This window comes from Erinaceus europaeus, chromosome X (genome assembly GCF_950295315.1).
Source record: "Erinaceus europaeus chromosome X, mEriEur2.1, whole genome shotgun sequence".
NCBI classification, from domain to species: domain Eukaryota; kingdom Metazoa; phylum Chordata; class Mammalia; order Eulipotyphla; family Erinaceidae; genus Erinaceus; species Erinaceus europaeus.
In genome coordinates, this window is record NC_080185.1 from 62776243 (window position 1) to 62795029 (window position 18787).

At 43.9% G+C, this 18787-nt stretch overlaps 2 protein-coding genes across 5 annotated transcripts; one reads left to right on the forward strand and one right to left on the reverse strand.

Moving 5' to 3' along the window:
- Positions 1 to 109: 109 nt before the first annotated feature.
- Positions 110 to 4899, reverse strand: ARMCX3 (armadillo repeat containing X-linked 3). The gene is made up of 4 exons (XM_007538011.3): positions 4741 to 4899; positions 4121 to 4237; positions 3763 to 3823; positions 110 to 3125 (listed from the first exon to the last, which is right to left on the reverse strand). The coding sequence occupies exon 4, from the start codon at positions 2976 to 2978 to the stop codon at positions 1839 to 1841; it is 1140 nt and encodes a 379-aa protein (XP_007538073.1). The 5' UTR covers positions 2979 to 3125; positions 3763 to 3823; positions 4121 to 4237; positions 4741 to 4899; the 3' UTR covers positions 110 to 1838.
- Positions 4900 to 9934: 5035 nt separating this feature from the next.
- On the forward strand, positions 9935 to 15219 carry ARMCX6 (armadillo repeat containing X-linked 6). 4 transcript variants are annotated; one of them, XR_009547597.1, is made up of 5 exons: positions 9935 to 10087; positions 10406 to 10489; positions 11281 to 12374; positions 13537 to 13652; positions 14862 to 15219. XR_009547597.1 is itself a non-coding variant. In XM_060183278.1 (4 exons), exon 3 carries the CDS (start codon positions 11422 to 11424, stop codon positions 12325 to 12327), a length of 906 nt encoding a protein of 301 aa, XP_060039261.1. In that variant the 5' UTR covers positions 9935 to 10087; positions 10406 to 10489; positions 11281 to 11421; the 3' UTR covers positions 12328 to 12374; positions 14862 to 15216. The 4 variants fall into 4 exon arrangements, 2 of the variants coding, with proteins under 2 accessions (XP_060039261.1, XP_007538076.1); XR_009547596.1 differs by lacking the exon at positions 13537 to 13652 and having other exon boundaries at positions 11281 to 12454; positions 14862 to 15216; XM_060183278.1 differs by lacking the exon at positions 13537 to 13652 and having other exon boundaries at positions 14862 to 15216.
- The last annotated feature ends 3568 nt before the right edge of the window (positions 15220 to 18787 follow it).

Sequence of the window (18787 nt, forward strand, 5' to 3'; positions counted from 1 at the left end):
ATAATAATTAAAAAAAGCTTTTGAGTTCTCAGAAAAAAAGAAAATTTCGCTCCTTTGAAAATTTTTTTTTAAAGTTGCCTTGCAGGAATGACAGAAGTCTACACAGTAGTTACTTAATAAATGCTAACCTTTATTGTTGTTATTATTATTTATTAAATGACATCGACACATGGCAGAATGCCCCAGGCAAAAGTCAACCAGAAAAAAAAATCAGTCCTGTTTCCTAAGCAATTAATGATACTCACTTTTTTTTAGATAAACTGCTATGTGCCCAAACACTCTTAGTATTTTGCATGTATTATTTAATTGAATCTTCATGCCAAGCTCCATCTTCACCACTTATATATCATTTCAAAGAAAAAAACTTCAACTTATCTCATTTTTATCTAAGTATTTTTCCAGTCAGTACATGCTCTAATAAATCATTTGTTTCATTCCAAATACTTTTCTTTTTCAAGCACTTCTTAAAATCATTATTCATTTCAGATAAATAAGACACAGTTGAATAAAACAAACGGGTAAAGAATGCTCGTTATTCTTCTACCCAAAGATAAGTGCTGTTATTTGGGTGTCTTTGAGCCCAGATATTTTAGTGTGTATTTAAAGATATTCTTTATTATTTTAGAAAAACAAGAGTCATGCTATGGATACTGCTGTCTAAACACCTTTCTTAATAATGCATGATGAATATCTTTTCCTGGCAATATAGATACTGTCAACATATTTATTATATAGTGTATAAACATTCCTTAATTTAACCACCCCAATGTACTAGTCACTTAAGTTGTTTCTGACACTTTGCTACTGTAGACAGTGCTAGGACTTATACATACAGTTTTTGGCCAATTATGTCCTTAAGACAAAGGTTTTGTATATCTTAAAATTTATGATACCTACTACCAAATGGGCTTCCACAAATTGAGTGCCAGTGTAAACTCATGCCCAGCACCAGGTCTTGAAAGGGTCCATTTTGCCACACCCTCATGGACACTGCACAATAAGAGAGGGCAGGAATTTATATGACTTTTTTTCAGTCAAAAAATACTTAGTGGCTCTTGCATAGTGGGATAATATTTAAACAGCTTTTCACAAAGTGGCTTCACTATCTTTCCAAAGTCAAGGGCTTTCATTCCCTAAACTCTCTGCTCTAAGCAGATCAGGCTTACTCTCCTAGAATTAGAGTGCCTACCTTCTTACCATTCTCACAGCACATCTTGATCATCACATATGTGATTCAGTCTCATCCCAGAGTGCTCTAACCACCTACTCCGTTCTGAACTTTTTTCAAATGGTCACTTCCTCTGTGAATCTATAGCTGAACTATCCCACAGAAGCCTGTGCTTCCTCTGTGCTCTGACAGGACACATTTTACAATGAAGATATTTTCAGTTATCTTGTTGTATGTATGTCTCTTATCTTTCTATCTAGGTCGTAAACCAAAGGGCAAGGATGGTTGCTTTCTCTCTTAATCCACCTATTTTTTTTCTTTTCAGCATTAACAGACTTTATTGATGATACACAAATGAAGCCAATGCCAATGACAGAAAAGAGCTTACTTCTGATGAACTGGTTTGCTGTCACTTATGCAAATGAAACAGTAAAAAAATCAATCTAAGCAGTGAGATGAAAAGCAACAAATGTTTTCAGAACTAGTAGTGACAGTTATTCATCCAGCTTAAACCTGAAGACCAACTTGGATAAATATCTGTGTTGATGATTGAATATGAAGTTCATTAATCAAAATTGGTGGCTGAAAGGATTCCTTTACCATATAAACACAATGGGGGAAAAGGAATAATGTACAATATGTGTTGTTTCTAAACTACAAAATCAGGAAGCTATTCCTGGTTTTTGAGGATCATATGTTCAGCCACTTTAGCCATGAATTTTCCCACTTTGACTTTCACCAAAAAATCATGTTGACTTTCAATCCCCAGAATTTTATCAGCACACATTTGAAATCTCTTTAAAAAGAAAAAAAGTGAACCTTCACTAAACTGATTCTGAGTAGGTTCATTTTCTTCCCACTTAAAATGGTCAACTATATTCTCAAATATGACCAAAAGTTTAAGAATAATCTCTTTGTTCTCCTTTCTATTAAAGAGAGCAGAGAGTGAAGATGGCACTTGGGCCCTAAGCAGATCTCTTGGCATGGCAGGATTTTCAGCCAAATTCAGAAGGAGTTTTAAAACCTGAAATTTGGTTTCTTCATTTCCAGTGCAGAATAAACGAAAAAAGTCTGAAATGGAATTAGCAAACATGTGCTGGTACTCATTAGTAACAGTCATATTTGTAAGCAATCTTAGTCCAGCCAGCTGCACAGATGAGTTCAAGCGAGAAGTGATTGTGTCATCACACACTTGACTCATGTATATCTTAAGCCTGCGCTGGTTTTCAGCATTGACACTCAAGTTATTCAAGACAATTAAAGCCTTCTCCTTAACTATGGGATCCCGAGTATTGAGAATCTTTGCAACAATTGGGAGACCACCCAGATCACGAATGATATCTCTGTTAAATGCATAAGCAGCATTGTTACCCAGAGCAATTAAAGCTGCTTCCAGAATATAAGGCTTTTCAGACATTTCAACCAAGCAAAGGACTTTTTGCAGTTCTTGAGGAGAGAGCACAGTATCATCTGAATTGGGTGAAGCACGTTTCTGGACGGCCCTACGAGCCCGGGTAGCCCTGGCCCTTGCTCTGGCCCTAGCTCTAGTCCCAGCCTCAGTCCCAATCCGGGCCCAAGGTGGGTACCACACTATACCCTTACTGTCACTACTGTCGTCATCATCATCAGACCAGTCATTGTACCTGGCCCCTGGACAATCCCCAGCATCATCCATGTCTCCAGATCCACCCTCAGCCATCTTCTCTTTGTTCTGTTTTCTTCCCCTTGTAAGTCTATAAATGCAATAGCAGGCACCAGCCCCAATCACCAGTCCCGCAGTCACCCAGCCTACTTTCCTGGCGTAGCCCATGCAACCGTCCCTGACAACAGCAGGGACCAAGGAATACAGTAGTCACTCAGGCTGGGGGAAGGAAGGCTATGGATCTGGCTACAAAGCTGTGGAGAGCAATTGTCTTCAGCCACTTCAAGGCCCCAGCAGCTGATAATGGAGGTGCACCTAGGGGTAGAGGAAAGAAAGGGGTCTGAGTTTCTCTTCACTTGGTGTGAGCCCATGCAGGGGAGTTGCCCTGAGGAACAGGAGTGTAGTAGATAAGGGTGTAGAGAAAATACAAATTGTTCACAAAAATCCTTTCCCTTCATCTCGCCTTTCCAAGCCCAGATAAAGGCAGCAGGAGACCAGCCACCCAACCTAGAGCGTCCCCTGAGAGTAGCATTCTGTGTACTAACCTCCCCAAGTCAGGCAGTTTACCCCTGCTTCTTGCCCCTGGAGGTGTGCCACGCCCCAATGCCCAAAGCCCAACTAGGCTAGCTGTGTGCAGCAGTGCACACAGCCAGTGAGAACCGAGGGGTGAGGGCTTGACTGTACATTTGTACGTTTCATGATTCATCTTCCAGGTAGCCAGGGTTTTATTTTATTTCACTTTATTTATTTTAGTGTGTGTGTTTTGCTAGTTGTTTTTGTTTGTTTGTTTGTTTTTAACCTTTCTATGCCGTCCAAAACATGTTTGCCCCTTCTGTAGTAGCCTAAAACGGAAGGTTGTTAAGGAAATAAGGTAGGATTGGGTGAGCCTGCCCAACCGCAGTGGATTCCCAACTCCTCCCCCATTGCAGGCAGCTCCCACGCCCACACCGACCTCTACGGAGCTGAGGAAACTTCCTCCCTTGCTTCAAGTGGTGCCACCTGCTACAGCAGACCTGCAGGATGACAGATCGAAAACATGAGGACTAAGTACTGTTGAGAGAGGAGGATTAGGAACAAACTGTCTGATAGGTTTCCCATCCTTCATTTATCCCCCCTTCCCCTCTGCCTCCCCCTTTCTCCCTCCCCACCGCAGCGACACACACACACAAGCACGCACACACACGCCATTTCACCACAGTCCCGGGAGAGTGAGAAACACACTCAGTCTCGGATCTAACCTAGATTATTGGCATCGCTAGTTTCTCCTCACCCTCTACCACTGTCCCTCTGCGGACCCCAGATGGCTTTACCTTCAAATCGACCTTCACAGATCCGGGTTAATTGTCTTCCTCTCTTGCCTGGCGCTGTGCCGCAATTTACCGAAAGACTGGCAACCCGGGAGGGGATCGGACCCACTAGACGCAGAGCTGCGGTCAGGAAAATACCGTGACGGCAAAAAGACGAGGGACCCGAGAGTCGCTACTGAGTGTTTGGTGGACGGACCAGTCCTCAAAACCTCAAACTCCGAATTTGTAGGCCTGACTGTCAAAGATTTCTCCCCGCTATTACCCCCATCAGGGTGTTCTGCTGACACATCACGTAGTACCTCTCTCTGCTCACCACCCTCCGCCCCGCGATGTCCAGCCTTTCCCCTCCGATACTGTCCTGGAGCCCTGGGGGCCAACACCCAGGCCACAGCTCCCTTTCGGGATTACAGGAGATTCCCACCTTCCGATCCTTGGGCTCTTTCCCCCAAACACCTCCCTCCCCTACCGCTCACCATTTTGCAGCATTGGAAAGAGCTGCGGGCGGGACAGATGTCTAGGAAAGCAGGCAGCGAGTGGGAAAGACGACAGAGGCGCCTCAGGACCCGCGACGGTCTCCGCCCTACTCAGCCACCCCCACTTAATGGAATCTCCCAGGCACTGACCTGCAGGGATCCGGGACAATTTCCTTCCCCTACTCTTCCTTCCCTCTGCTGCAGGCCCGTTCGCCCTCAGGGAAGTGAGGAGATGGTACTCAGACGGGAACAACGACCAGAACAAGAAGGACTTCTGCACACGTCAGCTCTTTGTCACGTGATATCTACGTCATCCACCAACTCGGGTCCCCAATTTCCCCTCCCACCAGCAGTGCGGCAGAAAAAGGCCCGCCCCCCTTCCCTCCCCCATCCTAGGCCTTGCTACTCTTTCTTCTCAGCTAGTTGAAACTCCTAGTTGTTGTTTGCTTCCCTCTGATTACCAGAAAGGGGCAGCATCTTCCCCTGGGGTTATTGGCCACTTGTACTTTTAAAAAAAATGTACCTCTTCCTTCACTCTGTTCCTGGGACAGCAACCTCCCCTTCTACCTCCCCTCCTCCATGTCCTCTGAAATCTAGTCCCAAGTGTGAAACATGCACCATCAAAAGACAGAGCAAGAAAGAGAAGAGACCTGTGGTTTTACTTTTGTAACTGTTTTCTTTCTGTTATGCCCCCCACCCGCCTCCATCCCCATTCCTTTTATGAAAAAGATAATTTTTTTTTCATTTGACAAGAAGAGTCACAGTTGGACACTGATGTTAGGTAATGGCCTCCATGTGACCCATACTTTCCTGCTTGTGGAGAATGCTAGGCACATCACTCAAAGGGATCTTATGCCTTTCTTCAGCTTGGCACATAACAAAACCCTGAAAGAGCTTATCAGTTTGAGAATACCGCAATCTTCTGAGTAGGCCACAGTTATAAATCCGAGAACTACAAACTTTAACTTGCATCAGTTAGTGAAGATGAAGCATGAAACTCTCAGAAGTCAGAAACACAGAAAAGGCTAACAAGAAATCAAAATTACATACTGTATCTGTCAAATAAAGAGATGCATGTGGAAGAAAGATGAGTGACATACAAAGAATGTAGCAAAGCAGACGTGGGTATACATAGAGAAATGTTCCTTTAAAGAAAAAGGTGTTAGAGGAATACTGAGACCAAGACAAAATCGACTAGGCTAGGCAGCCTGAGCGCCGAGCCATTTCACCCACTGGTCTGATGAACTCTCAGCATTGATTTTACTCTTTTAGAATGTGAAAAAATAATAAAATAATGTCAGAACAGGGATCTACAGTAGGATATTCCTTAAGAGCTGTCTGAGCATGCCTTTTAAAATCCACAGACACTGTAACACCAAATCAACTCACTGGGAAATGTGTAGAACAAACAAAGCTTCAGAGAGAGAAATTCCTATCGATTTCACTTCTGGAAGCAGTCCTAGGAGTTGACTGGAATTTAGTAAAATGAAACCAAAACAACTTATTCTGTGTTTAAAGAAAGATAATGTGCAGAAAGGGGGTTTATTCAAGCTTAGGAATTATATGAGAAAAAAGTCAGGGTAAAGTCTTCATAGTTCCCACTCAGGCACTGTCTGGAGAAGGAGTCTTGGCTAACATTAAGGGAACATTTAACTTTCCTTGGAAAAGCAACCCCTGTGATATGTAACAGTACTTTAAGCTTCCTTAACTGAAAGCCTCTTAAGGTGAACCAATGCCTTGCAAGCACACCAAGCAACATTCTGAGATTGTGGCTTCCCAAGCAGTACTTCGCCTACAAGGAAGGAACAGGCCAGTAAGACTGACAGATCTCCAGAACCCCTGTAAGTTGTATTTCTCAGGGTAAGTTACTCAGTTAAACACTGCTGTTGAGACCTATCTTCCCTTGTGATCTACTTAAAGAGAGAGAATGGAAAGATCCATGAGTTTGGGCAATTGCATATGGGTTTACCATAGGCCTCTATAAGTATGTGCTCTCAGCATACAGACAAAATCAGGCATTGTTCATGCAACTCTGAGGGCCAGACCCTGAACTCTTGAGGAAACCTTATAGAGAATCCTGTCAGGAAAGCCAGACAGGTAGCTTTGGCTCAAAAACAAACTTGCACATCATCCTTTCAGAACTGTATCTTCCAAATGTTCAATTATTGAGAAATGATAACTAAAGCATGGGTTGACAAATCGGATCACAGAACCTCAAGTCATAACTGAACAAGGGGTTACTATATCGAAACTAGTCAAAAGCCAGGACACAGCACATCCAGGACAACAACATCTGAAACAGTTTACATTTTTCTCCGGAAAAAGAAAGGAAATACATTTTACACACTCCGATTTTCCCCAGTCAGAAAAAGCTGCCCCAGACAGACTAACTTAATACTCTCTTACTAGCAATTTAAACCTTGGCCCAAAAATAAAAATAAAAAACTTTTAAAAATCAGTAAAAATCATGTCATCCTGAGAAGAGGATCTATCAGTTCTTCTTAACTACCCCTCAGAATTGAGCCTGGTTTCCAAAATCCCCTCATAGTTGAAGTTGACCACGCTTGGTTTCTGTTGTTTCCAACAAACAAATTAACACATAATATAAAAAAATCACAAAGCAAAAGTAATATAGACTTTATGATAACAGTCTGCAATGATTTATTTTTCTCATTCTCTACAATTCGATTAGTGTTTTGTTTGGGGGTACTTTATAAATCATGAATCACATGTGACTACATACTGAGCTAAGCCAAAAGGTTCCTTTTTGCAGGGGCTTTACGCAGTCTTTTGCAGACTCAGAAACTTTTAGCAGGCTTGTCTAAGAGCTGCTTGAGGATTTTCCTCCTTCTCTCTTGAAACTTTATGTCAAGCAAACAGCGTGTCCTTAAATAAATATTTGTTGATACATGTATAATGGAGATCAAAGTAGATTTCAAATGTTAGCTGTATGGGTAAAAGTGACAGGGAGGGAGAAGGTGAAGGAGAGGTTGAAGGAGAGGGAGAGGGAGAGAGAATTGAAAGGGTTGCCATTCCTATGGGGAATAGGAAATTTTAATGAGGGAGTGGACTGAAATGAGAAAGATCTGACCAGGTCACTGATGGTTATGGATTATTCATTAGAATAATTGAAAATATACCAAAAGGGAGGGGGACATATAAGTGAATTATTTGCCCTTGAAGCCTTGCTAGAATTTATGAACATTAATCTTCACTGTAAATTCATTTTCTACTGTAGATTCAAGTCTATGTTAAACTTTACATAGTTCTTTCTAATGTGTATATTCGAATGAACCAAAGCCACTTGCAGAAATACTTTGCAGTCAAAAGTGGAATGGTGGACAATTAAACAGGAAAGTTCTGTTAGAGCAAGCATTCATAAATGGGATTCATTTGTCTAGGAGAAGTAAACAGAGTGATGAAAAGAATAGAAAAGGGAGATAATGGTGAAATAAATAACAAATGAAGTGGAGAAAGGGTTTAAAGAGATAAGATACTATTCTGGTAAGTAAATTTGTACTATATAAACATCTGAGGAAGGCCAGAATTCTGTGGTATGTTTTTGACTTCTGAATATTCACCAGCAAGTCACTCTGAGCTCCCAGGCTCACCTCCAAAAGGGCCTCCCACACACAGGGGCCCCTCAATTGGGGAGCTTCCTGTACAGTGTAGTATTTCAATGTTCTAAGAAAGAGCCTGCCTGAGGGTCTATATTTAGAGCCTGACTCCCTAGCTTGGACTGCTGGAAGTCTGGGGACTAACTTCTGCATACTTTGTCCATAAGGTCTGTGATTATACTGAGGGGCTCCCAGGGTGGTTCAGCAAAATAGTAACAGAAAGAGGGTATGAAAAACCTCTTTCTCTTGGTAACTCTTTGAGATCCTGTAATCTCAATCTCCCCTCCTCTCTCTCTCTCTCTCTCTCTCTCTCTCTCTCTCTGTGTGTGTGTGTGTGTGTGTGTGTGTGTGTGTGTGTGTGTGTGTGTGTGTGTGTTATGAGGGGAAAATGGATGGCATGAATCTCAGGGTGTTGCAGTGATTGAGTCAGGCACAGACCCTCACCATTCTCTCTAGTGGCTACTACAATGACACAGTAAACAGATGTCAGATATTGGAGCTATCTCAACAGTGTGGTGATGCAATGAAAGCTCCACCTGCTTTGCTTATCTCTATCAGTGGGAATTCTCTAATTTTAGGATCATCTGTGGGCTGCACCATGAAACTCCATAATAGATTTTAAAGATCTCTGAATGAAAAGCAAGTTAATCTGTGGAGACTCCAATTTGTGATGTCCTTCTGAACATGTAAGATCCCTATGAAATTGGGGTCTGCATAAATATTGCTTTTTGAAGCCAGCATGAAAGTCACCCAGTAGTGTTTTATGAAGATCTCACTCAACTGACACCTAATAATGCTGAGTTCGGCCAGGAAGAGTGTTAGTGGTTCACATATTTAAAAAGGTCACAAATACAGCATGGGAGGTGGTGCAGTGATAAAGTATTGGACTCTCAATATGAGGCCCCAAGTCTGATCTAAGGCATCACATGTGGCAAAGTGATTTTATGGTTCTCTCCCCTTTTTGTCACAAACAAATAAAGAAAATAAATCTGAGAGGGTCACAATTAAGACATTTGAATCACCGTAATATATATTCATTTTATCCATCAGCTCACAAATTATATTGAAAGCATGCTAGTTTTGCTTATAAGGGTAGGGTTTAAATTTTAATATGCTGTTTGAAAATTGTTGTTTTATTTCCTGTGCAGTCAGAAGGAAGTATTTTCAGTGTGGTTCAAATCAAATTTAAAAAATCACTTAGGACTCTAAGCCGGGAACTCTTGCTTATTTATATGCAATGATGCGTATATTTATTTAAAGTTTGGGTTCTTTTTCCAAATGATATGACTTGATTATCTTTTTTAATCACAAAATAGTTGAACTTAAGTCAATAAAAAACTAGAAACAATGAAATAGAGCATAAATGAACCAAAGAGATCAGTGAAAATTTCAATACTACTTGGACTTCCTTTTCTGCCCTCCCTCCTAATTTTTGGTGCATACTGCCTGTGGAAAGGGGTCAAAATTAAGAAAGAGAGACAGTAGGTTCAGAGCCAAGAAAAAAAAAATGAGACAGTTCTCCAAAAAGTATGTATAAACCCAGGGAGATACTACCCCTTTTTGCAACTAGAGAAAAGCAAATTCACACACCAGAGCCTTTAGCCTTTTTCTGTATTATGGCATTGTTAAAGAAAAAAAAAAAAGAGTAACAAGACCCAGTGGATGGGGGTGGGGGGAGGTACAAGGCAAGCTGGCGCCTGCCGCACTGCTTGTGGGAGTGGAAATTGGGGGCCAGGGCTCGCTAGTGACGTGGTCGTCACGTGACCAAGAGCTGCCTAGAACATAAGTCTTGCTAGTCGCCTCCGTCTGGGTACCAGCCCCCTATTACTCCGCAGGCGTGTGAAGGAAGAAGGGAACTGTATGTAGCCTGAGCAGTGCAGGTCGGTGCCAGCACGGTTTCTGCTGGGAGGGAGGTGGTGGTGAGAAAGGGTCAAAAGCGCCATGGATCCAGATTTGGGCCAATGGGGGGCTGGGTCCCCCTTCTCATGGACTTTCCAAATACCGCCCCTCTCCCTCCACATATCCCTCCCCCTTGCCCATTTTACTTGCAAGAACTGTCGGACTTGGGGCGGAGGATACGGGGAGTGGATGGCGGTTATGGGGAATGGGAGGAAAGTCTCCGTGATCAGGGCGCTGGCGTCCCTAGCGCTGCTCCGTCCATCAAGCACTCTGCCCCTTGGTCCCCGGTCTTTCTGCAGGTCTGTCCGTGTGTGGACCCCGTGAGTCGCCGCAAAAGTCCTGGAAAAGGGAGAAACAAACTACCTTGGGACCCTGTTGGTCAGGTCGGTGCGAAGGGTGGGATGAACCCTGCCCTCCCCCACCCCATCCCAACGTGGAGATGGTAGAGGAGGAAGGGCTGCGATCAGCACGGGTCGGCTTCAGGTCGCCCTCTCCCGGCCCCTGCTTTTTTCACACCCCCTCCCATTTCAGTGCAGGGAAAGGGGTGTGGCGGTCTTCGCCTGGGAAATGGCGGACGACTGGGGGTGCGGGTAGAGGTGAGGGTGGGAGAGGGGGAAGGGATGCCAGGGGAAACCCACTTTAGAAAAAGGGGAGGAAGGTGTGAGAAATAATAACCTCAAAGACCAAAAATTCAGAATTGCAGTACTGGGACTGTGCTCTCAGTGCTGATCTAGTCACTACACACTAAATTCCCCACTACCCATCATTTATCTGCTCCCCCCCAACCCTTCTGCTAGAGTGTCCCTCAGTCACTGTGGCAAGAGCATTAGCAGCAGAAGAGAAGAGAAGAAAGGATTTGCCTGACTTTGGTAGAGCTTAGTGAATTTGCCTGTGAATTTGGGGGTGGGGTGAGGGGTGGAGGAGACACCCAGAGGTTTAGTCTTCCCCTTGTCACCCTCCTGACTATTTTAGTCCAGGCCCACCTTCTGCCCTACTCTGAGAGGCCTGAAAGGGAAATGATGTGCACTAATGGTAGAGAGAGGTACAAGAAAGAACAAAGAAATAGTTTCATAGTAACCCACTACTCTCCACCTAGAAGCCAAACTTCACACTGTCTGATGAGACATTAAACTCAGACAGAGCCCAGTGCCCTAATACTGTTGTTCACCCACAGATTCATCACCAGGCAGCTGCAGGAGCGTGGGAGACACTGAAGACAACTACTCTTCAGCATCACTCACCCTGGCCCTGAGTGTTCTTTTCATTCAGGTGGAACAAGGAACTCTGCTGTCCTACCCAAGTGGCAGACTTGACCATGGGAAGGGCTCGGGAAGTGGGTTGGATGGCAGCAGGACTGATGATTGGGGCTGGTGCCTGCTACTGTGTTTACAGACTAACCATAGGAAGAGAGGACAGTGAGAAGTTGGATGAGGAGGAAGAAGAATGGGATGATGACCCAGAGCTGGATGAGGAAGAGCCTGAGATTTGGTTTGATTTCACCACTATGGCTCAGCCTTGGAGTGAGGATGGGGACTGGACAGAGCCTGGGGCCCCTGGTGGCACTGAGGACAGGCCCTCAGGTGGGGGCAAGGCCAAAAGAACACACCCCATAAAACAGCGTCCTTTCCCCTATGAACATAAAAGTACTCAGAGTGCTCAGAGCTTTAAAAATGTCACTTATGTTCTTGGCCTCTTCAAATATCCTTCCATTCAGGGAAAAGTGTTGTGTGCTCAGCCCAAGGATGCCGGCTTTTCATTTATCCACACTGTCAATAGTCATTTGGCCAGACTCTCCTTTGTTGGAAACACAATCCCCACTCCCAACCCTACTCTTAAGGAGAAGGCTTTGTGTGCCCCAGATAACCTGCATATGAGTGCTGAGAATCAGGGCCAGACTAAGATGTCCATCAGTGAAGTGTGCCTGGAGATGGTGTCACACTCTTACACCTCATTTCTGCAGCAGGCCAGTTTAAATTTGCTAATCAGCCTGACAGTTCTTAATAACACACTTGCCAAGTCTGTTTCAGACTGGAAGCTTCCTGTCACAGCAGCAGAGGGAAGTAGATGTGTTGAGGTCCAGGCTTTGAAACCACCTCTGGCTTTGTCTGAAGAGCCAGTCCTGCCAGGGCAGCTGCTGGGGGCCCCAGCACTCCTCTCATTCATGCCCCTCTTTATCAGGAACGGAAGCACACAGGCTCTCCCAGACTTCCTGGTCTCTTAGATGGCTGCCTGACACAGAATGGCACCAGACTTGCCCCAAACCCACTGGTGAGCACACACTTGTCTTCTTCATCAGAGGACTCTGCAGTGAGTGCTGCCGAGGAGGCAGTTCATCACCACAAGGCCAGGTGGACAGGACAGTTGCTAAACCCAGGACCACACACTGGCTGGCCGGGCACAGGTTGCACGGGTTCCACAGAGCTTTCAGTCACTGTTTGGTTTTGCAGTCTGCAGGCAATGCTCATTGTAACCTACTCCCTTACTCCCTTGTAACCTTCTTCCTGTGGGGTGAGGGTTCACTTCAGCTGCCAACAGGGGAGAAAGAGCATCATGGAAGAGAGTCACCAGGCTTGCCTGGCCTGTGGTGGGACTATTTTGTGGAGACCAGACCCATATGGGAGCCTATGTCACGAATACATTTGCTGCAGCTAAGGCCAGATTGTATAAATGTTGCTTTTTCTTTTCTTTTTAATTTACTCTTTCCTTTATGTGAGCTGATTAATGCAGAATCTATTCAGTCCAAAGTCTATTCCTCATCTGTGTATTGTCCTGACTTAGCCTCACCCACCCTACCCTACAGTTGTGTGCATCATCAATAAAGTTGTGAGCTTTGATTGGCAAAACCAAGAACATGGCCATTGTCCTTGCACTTACCATTTGTGTGTGGAGAAAAATTACTCACCAGATATACTCTAATTAGCAAGACTGCCTGCCCCTAATAAGTTCAGGCTGACCACAGCTCAAGGAAGGCAAGGGTAGATATGGGCTACAGTGCTCAGTGTGAGCTTCAAGAAGGGGTGGGGACTGAAGGCTGCTCCAAGTTCTTGAAGGGAGTGGAATTTTGAGGGACACTGGTGAAGCAAGAAGCACAGTGCTTGCTGTGCTGCCTGAGGCAGGAAATGGTTTGGACAGTTTGTCTCTCCCTGTGTCCAGAGAGGAGCATCAGTACCCTGGGGGGTGTTCACACATCATGGGAGGCTACTCAGACACAAGCCCATGTGCAATTACCAATTGGTGCCAACAGTAGTGATATGTATAAGTGCTTCATATGTTCTTCATCCTGGGAGCAGTTGTTGAACTTCCTTGCAGGTCTTCTCCCTTCCTTGAAACACCAGTCCCTAATCCGTGGTAGAATAAATAGGATCAGTTCCTTCTTCCTTTCACAGACTCTAATTAATGGCCCTTCCCCTCAACCTTATGTGACATTCAGGAAGGGGATAGTGGAGCCCTGCCTGCATGTTCTTCTCAGTGTGACTGATGGCAGTGATGAGAGTGCTTAACCTGGCCATCCATTGGGGGAACGTCTTCATTCCCATCCATTCCAAGGTACTGGCAACCTTTGGAGGAAAATAGGAACCTAGGGTTAGCTAAAAAAAAATTAAAAAAAGCAGTCCCTGTTTCTTTTCAGTTCTCTCAAACCTCCCCATCTTTTTAGAATCCACCCAACAAACCTAGCTTCTGTGCTACAGAAGCCTAATGTCCTGTCTAATGTGGTTTGTCCAACAATGGTCCTCTCCCTCGAAGCCCTATAGACCTAGCTGACAACACTTCTTCCTTTAATCAGTGCTGCATCTATGCCTGGTGTCCACTTCTGGTCTCACTAGGATGCTGCTCTAGACCTCTGTGCCCTGAGCCTTAAGGCTCTATAAGAACTCAATCTCTGACTTCTTTTCTTCAAACTGAGAGTAGTGTTAATTTTTTTCCTCCCCCACCCCCTCAAGAATTTTGATAGCAGTTGGGTTGCAACCTTTGTGCTTGCTCCCATCAGCTCTATGCTTTGTAATGAGCAACTGGCACAGGTGTCTGGTGCTAAGACAGACTCTGAGGAATCCTCTCACCTGGAATGGGTGTACTAACAGCCTCTTTCCAGGCCCTGGCACATGGATTCGTCAACACTGATATAATAAGCTCACCTCCATCAGGTTTCCTCTGTTGGACCGGTGCCCTTAATGAGGCTTAAGTACTGATAAAACCACTGCTCCTCTCTGGTAGGCCTCCCTTAGGGGGCCTAGACATCTGCTTTCCACATTGGGCTGCCTTTGCAAACAGTTGTACATTCTCAGATTCTTAGTTCTGTCTGCTAGCCCAATTCTATCTTCAATACTACCTTCTTTAATAATCTCCTTGCTCCAGGATTGGGAAAAAAAATAGGCTCTATATACGAAGTAAGCCCCAGATCACACCAAATTGATGGGGTTTACAGTAATATTTATACCCCTTTCCCATATTAGGGAGCTACTCTCTTCCCTGATCCAGCTTTCTGGTCCTTTTCCCAGCCATGACATCATCTCCCCAGTCAATAATTAGGATTCACCTGCATATCAGATTTCAGGCTCAGGCAAAAAAAAAAAAAAAAAAAAAAAACACTAGTATAGCTACAAGCCCTTTGAAATATAACTAAAATATGCCTACTAGCTATCTACAAAATGGAGGACACCCCCCCCAACACTTCACCTGCACTATTCCAGCCTTTAGGTCTATGATTGTCCAACAATTTGTTTGGCTTTGTATGTTAACTCTCTTTTCACCCACCAGGTTCCAGATGCTAGCAGGATGCGACCAGACTTCCCTGGACAGACAACCCCACCAATGTGCCTTGGAGCTCCACTTCCCCAGAGCCCTTCCCCACTAGGCAAAGAGAGATAGGTTTGGAGTATGGATCGACCACCCCATGTTCAGTGGGGAAGCAATTACAGAAGCCAGACCTTCAACCTTTTGCATCCCACAATGACCTTGGGTCCATACTCCCAGAGTGTTAAAGAATAGGAAAGCTATCAGGGGAGAGGTTGGTATATGGAGGTCTGGTGGTGGGAATTGTGCGAAGCTGTACCCCTCTTATCCTATGGTTTTGCCAATGTTTTATTTTTATAAATAAAAAATTAAAAAATAATAATATCCTTGCTCCTGGAACCGGTCCCAATTCTCTGCTCCTCTGTTTGCTGCCCAGTCCCCTTTGTGAGTGCAGGCAAGGCCAAGACAGTCACTGGGTGTATTTAGTCCATAACTGACTCTGAAGGCAGGGTGGGACTTACAGACCTCTGCCTATGGCCTGAACACCTGCACAGGAAAGGATGCAGAAACCAAGGCATCTGCACATCATTCTTTTCTGCATCGGTGGCTCTGACTACTCTCCAGAATCAGCACACCCACCATAAGGTGGAAACTCAGGCCCTGGTCTGCCCTCCATCTTGATTGAGTGCTAGGCAGGGCAGGAGCCCAGTTTCAAGGATTCTGCCTCCAGACTCATGGTGAGTGGAGAAGTCAGAAGCATGCCTTCCAGTTAGGACCACAGAAGGCATACTGAGGTTCAGCACTGCAGTGGGTTTGTTGTTCCACCCCACACTTCATTCAAGATGAAGCAACACTGAGCCAGTGAGCAGATTTATCTCCCTGTCTGCTGCTGCCATTGGGAAGTTCTCATTTTCCCTTGTTTTCACCAGGGAAATCACTGGACAAGGTCATCCAAGTTTGATCTTCCACATCCTGTAGTAGGGTACCCTGCCTTGGTGGACCACCCCAGGCTACACTGTTTCTTGTGCAAACCTGAGGCTGTTGCCTCAGTTGCATTCTAGTTCCAGAAGTGGCCCTGGCTTTGTCAATACTGGCTTCCTCTCTAGCTCCTGGGGTCCTCCCCAGCCTGCTATATACAGTAGGGAGTTTGTGAATGGGCCCTCCTGGCCTCTGTTTGAACATACATAAGGCCTCAGATAAACATTTCCCAGATGAGACAGTCTCAAACTCTGCATCCTCACACGGACCTTGTATGCCATTCTCAAAGCAGTTTTGACCGTGATTTTCTCACTTTAAAGTGCCACCCGCAGACAGGCATAGTGCACTACAAGCCAAGTCAACCTCCAAACCAGCATTCTGCTGAGAGTTTCATAGATTCTGTGAATGCTGGCTCCTGGATCCCCAACTGGTCTGATATACAGTAAAACTCAATCCTACAAGCTAGCACCACCCTGTGGGGGTAAGGCTAATCCCTTATCTGTTTGCTACACATGCAGCATTCTTGGCCTCACTGTCTCACTTTCCTTTCATTTTAGGAGGTCATGATTCAAATTTACTTTCTTTCCCAGATGGAGAACCAGCTAGGCCTGCGCCATTTTTTCACTGTGTTCCAGTGCTTCTGGTGCCATTTCTGGGATCCTCATGCACCCTATGGAACCTCCCCCACTATAGCAACCTAGTATTAAAGTTTCTTTTGAAGCACACCCCTTTCAGGGAGACCCTCTAACTTCTCAGGTGTTTCATTTTCTGGGTAGCCCATGGCAGATGGCAGGAACCTGCTCAGGACACACAGCTATCATGGGAAAGGGAAATCCTCCCATAACTCCTTTGGCTCCTGGGGAAACTGAGTGCTGGATTCTTCCTTCAACATAATGTAAATGCATTATGCCTTGGAAACAAAAACAGATTTGAGCATGCTGTTTTTATGGATTATCATATATATGTCTTAACTGCCAAGTATTATTTTTCATATTCTAATGTCCCATAGATTATGAATGGCACATAAAGTCATAGCTCCTTTTTGCTTCTTGGTTTATAGATTGTGTTTGCATGATAAAAGGTCAATAACAGGCTATTTTGTAATATTCCTGTCTAATGCCTTTTTTATGAATTTCGTCAAATGTCTCCTTTCCCCAGGAGACCTACATTTCTTTTTCTTTTTAAAGATTTTATTTATTTATGAGAAAGATAGGAGAAGAGAGAAAGAACCAGACATCACTCTGGCACATGTGCTGCTGGAGATCGAACTCAGGACCTCATGCTTGAGAGTCCAAAGCTTTACCACTGTGCCACCTCCTGGACAACTGTCTAATGCCTTTTGAGTTTGTACCTAAATATCCACTTCCCATTCAAAATTAAAATTAATAAGGAAACACTATCATTGGTTGGCATAAAATCACTTGATGTAACATCTCCATTCTACAGCTAATTTTCTAATTGAGTTTATTGGTTTTTACCTGGATTTCCACCCTGACTTTTTAAATAAGCAAACAGTGTATTACTTATGACAGTTTTGTCTCACCCTGTTCAATATTTTATAGATCATTCATTTTTCTTATCTAATTGTACTGTCAAGGGCCACAGAACAACAGTATTGATGATGCAGTGAAACAATTGTCTAGTTTCTGATCGTAATGGGAGATGCTTCAGCAGAAAGGATGATGCTTGCTGGAGGTTTTGAATAAGGATTGTGTCATATAGTCATATAGTCAAATTTATAAAACTGCATATCCATCCAGACAATTCTTAGAAGCCCAGCTCTGGGTGGAATAACCAATTTGTATAAAGAGACTGTACTGTCATCTATGTAACTTAAACATATGAAATAGTACTGTGTATTATCTGGATACATGTATTATAGCAGGGTTTAAAATGGATACTGAAAGATGCACATTAATTCTATAATATCAATTGCCTTTGGTCAGGGATGGGTAAAGTCTGACTATAACAACTGGCATATTAATAGTATCTTTTAATAAAAATGATATGAATGACTCCAACCAACTGTTGATATTTGTTTTTTTTAAATTTTATTAGTGACTTAATATTTATTTACAAAATTATAAGATAGCAAGGGTATAATTCTGCACTGCTCCACCACCAGAGTTCTGAATCCCCAATCCCTCCATTGTAAGCTACAGTAGTTCTCCCAAGGTTGCAGATAGTGTTGACCATTATTTCTATAATTGTCTATCTATAATTGTATATTTCTGCCCATTTTTTCCTATGGTTATGTCTTCTCTTCCTTTCTAAGTCACACCTACACCTATTACTGCTTCTGAATGTTCTTTCTTTTTTCTGGGTCCTGATGGAGGGAGTTGGAGCTGAGAGTCTTCAAGGCATCTTACCCTAACATTTCTCCCTCACTGGGAGTATGTACTAAAATTCTTTATGGGGTGAACAGTATGGGAGCTCCGGCTTCTGTAATTGCTTCACCACTGGACATGGTTGTGGGCAAGTCAATCCATACCCCCAGCCAGTTTCTAGGGGTAGTGGGGTAAGGCTCTGGGCAGGTGACATTCCAGGACACATTGGTGAGGTCATCTGCCCAGGGAAGTCAGGATGGAATCATAGTAGCATCTGCAACTTGGTGGCTGAAAGGTATAAGATATAAAGCAGGAGAAAATGATTAATGAGTTGTCTGGGAGGTGGCACAGTGGATAAAGCATTGGATTTTTAGCCATGAGGTCCTGAGTTCAATCCCTGGCAGCAAATGTACCAGAGTGATGTCTGGTTCTTTCTTTTTCTCCCTTATCTTTCTCATTAATAAGTAATTCTTTTAAAAAATGACAAATGAACAAGAAAGTATGAATAGAGCAGTTGAAAGTAGGCGCCTTAAGGTGGAAAGAATTGAGGAAGTCTATTTTAGGTATGTTCCTAGGGGCCTATGAGGTCTGTAGTTTTTGCTTGAGTTTGATAGCTAATAGGAAGGTAGACAAATATTGTCTTTT